Here is a 6,000-nt window from a genome sequence, read left to right on the forward strand (position 1 = left end):
CTTCCTGCAGGATATCCAGGGTTCCTTATGTGTAGTTAGATCACAAGGGGATTGGCCATATGCCAGGTGTTCTCTTTCTTCAGATGTTATTGGAATGCATACCATGCTCTGCTACCATTTGCATGGTCTCCAGGTGCTTTGGCGGATTTGAGAGCGAGGGGGTGGTCGAGGTCATGAGTAGACAGGGGAAAACGCAAGGTTGCTCTGCTGTTGTGTTGTTTTGTGCAGAGTGTAAGTACTGAGAGATCTGCAAACAGGTCCCTTTCTATGTGGCCTGGAATGTAGAGGAACGTGTATCTGAAGGCAAGCTTTGTGTGCCTATGGCTCTAGGATACATTAGCTCCAGGTGTGTTTTGTGAGTTTGTTGTAGAGGTGTAGTATTTTGATGTTTGATCTCTGTTGGGATGGGTGTTTATTTAAAATGTGTGGATTATGGATGGCTTATTTAGTGTGCATATTGTGTGTTGGAACAAAAAACATGAGCACATTATTGCAAGAAGCAGTCAGAGACCCTGATGCGCAGGTTGGTGAGGAGCGCAGACTAACCTAAAACCACGTATAGTAAGTAGATCAGAACATGGCATGGCAAGGCATCAAAAAAAGCATTGGAAAGCATTAGAAATCATAGAACCCCATGAACAATGCCTTACAATTTAAAACAACCTTGTGTTGTGCTCTTTCTCTGTTGATCACTATGTCATAGATACACCATACTCTGTGTACCACAAGGATCTAAGAGTTGTCATATTAGGGAAGGGTTAGTCTGGAAACTCCAAACATTACCATGACCTAGGTGCTAAGGTCTATGGGAGGCCAGAGCAGTTGGTTAAGAGAAAATGCTACTTCAGATATGAAGACCCGGAGCCCATTTCAATACCTTTATTATGTAGGTTGGAAGGCTCTGCTTGGTGGTCAGGTGAGACTTTTGCCTGTCAGGGCATCACCCATCAGTGCAAGATACAGTGGTTGTCATGTATTCGTCGGGCAATCAGAACAGGGGTCAGAATTCTTCAGAAGTCTATCCCAGTGTCTCACACAGGCCTCAAACTCCTCTCAGATAGGGCATCAAGAAGCAGGCCGAAATAAAATTCCCTCTGCGCCTCCCGCCATCAATCACCTGGGGTTGTTGAAACTGTATAACTTTGGTTTCAAAAGGATGGCAAAACCCTGCAGGGGTTTCTTCATTATGAAATGAGAAACTGGAAAGATGGAAGGTCGGGTATGGATTCTGCACAGTGCACCACACACTTGGGTGCATCATTCCTTTTAGCTAAAGAGTGCACTGTGGCTGCAGGAAGGTGAAGAGAAGCACGCTAACTATGAATGAGATGGGTCTGGGCTAGCGCAATAGGATTGCCAGTCCAGTAACACTTCAATCACAAATGTGCAGTATCTCTTGTCCTGTACTAGGTACTGTTCTCTGGCCAAGATCTTTATAAAGCTCTGCCTCACAGCAAATGAAGAAACACATCTAAGAGCATGTACATTTTATCAATCTCTAGGTGTTCGACCAGATGTAGGGGGTGGCAGTCAGGTATTATCATATGCACAAGGCGTGATCTGTCCCCACAGGAGGACTCATGGTAGTCAGGTGGAAGTGCTTCAACCATCAATACATCAGCCAATTAAACTACAAAAGGGGATAGGAGCTGTCTTTCTGAAGCGAGGTGGGATTGTAATATTAATTGTGGATGAATGTACACAATGTGGTATGGTTGCTGGGATGAGTGTCAAAATTGGCGTTTACATTGTTTTGAAGATAGCTGCAAAAGCTATGAAAGGACATGCTTTGGTCGTGTGGGCACTTTTTGGTTGCCTGCCCAATTGCTGCCTAAATTTGACGCGTTTGCTCTCCATAGGCCCCAGTTTGCTCATACCTGTCTATTGTTGGACCCACACCTTTACACATTTCCTGCATATTTCAGAAACACAAGATGCTTGGCCAGTGTAGCATACACAGAAGAAAGTGTTAACTACATTCCCTGATAAACACACATCTACACCAGGGATCAGTTTCATGGTCCATTACACTGAACAGGCTGATAATGAGTTCTTGCATGTACCAGGGAGCAGATCGTTTAGGTCTGATGGTTTGTTATTTTGTTGGTTAGCGACCAGGTCAGTGAGGTTGTTGGTGAAGGCTCGGTTGGGCATGAGTGGTCTGTAGATGAGGTTGAAGGTGATGGGGCCTTTGGCAGAGAATGCGTCAAATGAGCTAATGTTGGCTACTTCCAGTGTGGTACATGGACAAGATGACTTGTAGATGATGGCGAGCCCTCCACCCATCATTTGAGGCCTGCCCGTGAGTCCAATTGTGTAGAAATTGGGCTGAGGACAGTCAGGATGAGTGAATAGGTGGATGTCAGCCAGGTTTCCGTAATTAAGAGTGTTTACAAGTCATGGGTAATCATCATGCCTGCAGTGTCAGCTGCCTGTGAGAGTGCAATGACGAGCCGGAGCCTTCAGCATTTTGCAGGGGATACTATGTGGGCTGGTCCAGTCAGTAGCAATGAGGAAAAGGTTTCTGTGTTGTCCATGTCACCGTTGGTGGTGTCAAGTATTTGTGTTATCTGCTGATGTTGGCGATGAGCTGTGGAGTGAGAGTGGTGAGACACATGGTATTTGTTTTACCTGAAGGTGGGGGTTGTAATAACCCTTGCCATTTCCAGGTGTCAACAGGATCATACAGGAATTCCCTTGTTCTGATGCATGTGCGAATGATGCCTTGGGAGCTAAGAGTTAAGAGGGTGATCGGGGTGGGGAGTTTATGGGGATGGGGACACAACACAGACAAAAAGGTGGCAAACACGTGTTGTGTCTCTCCTTTATATCAATGCCTTCTCTTTACTCCCCCACTGTCGTGTACTGACTGTCTCTCTGTTTGCCCTCTCTCTCGCATCCTCCTCTCAACCTTCTTTTTCCTTTCTTCACCCCTATCCTCATTCTTGTGTGCCCCTCTTCAGACCTTTATCTGTCTGCCTCGCCTCTCCCTTCTTTTGACTACCTCTGTTCTCCTTTCCCATCTTTGCTTACTTCCAGCTGAGAAACATTTTCTAATTTCAATGCCAATAATTTGGCACGAAAATCTATGTTGTCTTCCTGTGGACTACTGGTGCCTTGATACCACACTATTGTTTCACTTCTGTGGTTCAGAGTTTATTTTTTGTTTTCTGGAGATATTTTATATATCACAGAATTGTATATTTTAAATGAGCAGGAGTACTCAGACAACTGTGTGAAAAACATACAAATGTAACAAGAGTGATCTATTTATCAATTTCTTGAGCAAAAAACACATTATCTTCTCGTTGCTCCAGGTATCAGAATTGATGCTGCCACCAAATTGAACTTGTTTGGCATTTGTCGGTAGTACTTGGTTGGTCAGAGAGTAGGATTTCTGCTTGCAATTTTGACGTTGCATCACAGGCCCTTTCAAGTCGTTTGCCCTATCCACTACAGCGCCCATGATACGCAACTCGGGTGGAAGACCAGCCCATTCCAATGTAGTCGCTTCGTCAAGAGTCAATAACAAGAGAGATTCTGAGCAATCTGGATATTATGACGCATTTTCCAATTTTTGTTCTTGGAAAGAAGATAAGTTCAGGGTTAGGGAACTCCCGTCCCCTGCACACTTTCTAAGGCTAAGAAAGCCAGGTTTAGTTATCATAATTGTATGTTACAAGGTTTGTTGAAAAAGAAATAATCATGATTTCCATATTTACCGTCCTATAGGAGGGAAACATTCATTAAATCTGAGAAAATTAGTAACAAGTTATTCAGTTTTATACATAAAATTTATTGATCAGTGGGAGAGTTTCCCAACGTGTTTCGTGATGTATTGTCTTCTTCAGGGTCTGATAGATATTCAGACTTTGAATCTAGTTAAAAAAAAAAGTCAAACATAATTCTTAATTAGAGATTTTCTTATTTCAAAGGATTGCACAATTCCTTATATTTATCAACACTGATCATTATTTATTTGAAAATAACAATGTCTGGTAAAGACATTTCGAATTCGGTCCTATTTTGGCAAATCATTTCATGCTTGGGAGAAGCTGAACAGGCGGCCAGTGATATGTTTATTGATTTAGGGGTACTCAAATGAAATCCCTAATCTTAATCAGGGACAAGTGGTTATCTTAAAGCAGAATTGAATTAAAGCAGAATTGTATCATTCTTACCCTTTCGGTATTCGTTATTTTCACAGGATAGTAGTTAGCTTCCATTAACATGAAGAGGCATATGTGTCCATGCTCAAAAGAAGGGGCACATTTCTATGGAGTAGAATCAAGGAAGTCAAATCAGGGATGATTATACAATTAGTTAAGTAAAAAGGAAAAGAGAAAAGAATGTAACATACCAGCACAAATTATCTGGTGCTGTTTGGGACAATTGCATTAGTGTCTTCAATCAGGTAAGTGAACCTTAGGGGCACGTGGTAGAAGGTGCTCAGAACTTATCTGGATCGTCTCTAATGGAGAAAGAAGGGACCATTAAGTAACCAATAGGAATTATTATGAGGTTTATAAGAAGTACTATGAAGGGTCCTATGTTACTCACATGTATGTAATTATGCATTTTTGTTCTTGCCATAACATTAAAAGTATTTCTGAGAAATCTGGTGGATAGTAGAATGCAGCCAAAGCTGTCATTGTACTCCCCCCATTCAAACAAAATACCCTTAGGTGTCTTAATTAAAGTACAGTTTTTTTAATCTTCTCTTTTCATTTTCATCAGGTCATTCGCTCTCAGACTGAGATGGAAATGCGCATGTACCAGGAAAACGAGTTTGTTTATTACAAAATGAGGGAAGCCGCGCTTCAGAACCGACCAATGCAGGTTTTGCCCGAACCCACAAAAGATGTTCCAGTTGGTATTTTCAACAAGAAGCAGTAGCACCCATCCCTTTGGCCTCATATAGTATATATCATCATGTCAATCAACATGAAAGACAAGTCTACCGTTGAGTAGTGGACGAGAAAAAAACAACCATGCATTAAATGCAGTGCCCACATTTTCGCTGACCACTGCGCGGCACAGGCAACTGCCATAGAAATATAAGAATGGAGTATTTCTATCAGCACAACGTGGGTGGTGTGGTTGTTTAGACTAGTATTCTGAATTATAAAATATAATAAAGCCACATTCAATATTTCAACATTGTTTCATTTCTTGTCTTGCATTATTTTGCAAACAAATTAATGGTGGAGTTCTTCTCAAAACACTGTGTGAACCATCACATAAAACATGAACTTTGAGGGCACGCCCATTCTAACCTTTTCGTGTTTTGCTCTGAAGTTAAAGATCTTACCTGTTTTTCAACTTTACTTTGAATTCCTTAAGATCGTTTCTTGATTATCTTATCCCTGTCACAGACTATTTTTAAGATAGATCCCATGTTTGTCTAAAAGATTTCTGGAACCAGTGTAATTCACTAACTTCCCTTGAGAAATCTACCCTTAGGCGACTCCTCAAGATCATGTCCAAATGCAAATAGCCATCCTGCGTGCTCTACTCTTTCATGTGCAAATGCTTGCCTGGATCAACTTGTTTACTCTCCTGCATGATTTGCTTTATAAAGCAAGTGGACCTTAGTATTCTAAACACTTATGAACCTTTGGCTCTCTCCTAATTGGGCGCTTATGGTGCAAGTCATTTTTTATTAGCACCCTGCCTGGAGGAGCCAACCAATCAGATGGCTAGGAACGTGGGCTTGAACAGCCGGTGAAAGCCTGCGTTCCATGCTGCCTGACGGCTGGCTCCGCCCACCGCCATCTTCCCCCTACCCTCCATCCCCGTTTAATTTTTCTTTTTTTTATTCCCCCTTCCATCAACTTACTTTATTTCGGCTGCGGCAGCACTCGAAGTTGCAGCCGCACCTTCCCCTATGCTCCCTTATAAAATGTCATGTAAAATGCATTGTGTATGAGTTTAAAAGCCATTGCAGACATAAAGATTTGCCAAAAGAATTAATCCCGAAACCCTGTTTCCATGTGAATG

At 42.1% G+C, this 6,000-nt stretch overlaps 1 protein-coding gene across 2 annotated transcripts in view; it reads left to right on the plus strand.

The window, feature by feature from the left end:
• SMYD1 (SET and MYND domain containing 1) overlaps window positions 1-5,158 on the plus strand; it is a 169,037-nt gene extending 163,879 nt beyond the window's left edge. For both annotated transcript variants that reach the window (XM_069632198.1, XM_069632197.1), the window contains one exon: window positions 4,738-5,158. In XM_069632198.1, the coding sequence (XP_069488299.1) occupies window positions 4,738-4,896 (159 nt within the window). In that variant the 3' untranslated portion in view covers window positions 4,897-5,158. The remainder of the gene's footprint in view (window positions 1-4,737) is intronic.
• Window positions 5,159-6,000: the final 842 nt, after the last annotated feature.

The sequence above is a fragment of the Ambystoma mexicanum genome, chromosome 6q (assembly GCF_040938575.1).
Source record: "Ambystoma mexicanum isolate Mex_15411 chromosome 6q, UKY_AmexF1_1, whole genome shotgun sequence".
NCBI lineage: Eukaryota > Metazoa > Chordata > Amphibia > Caudata > Ambystomatidae > Ambystoma > Ambystoma mexicanum.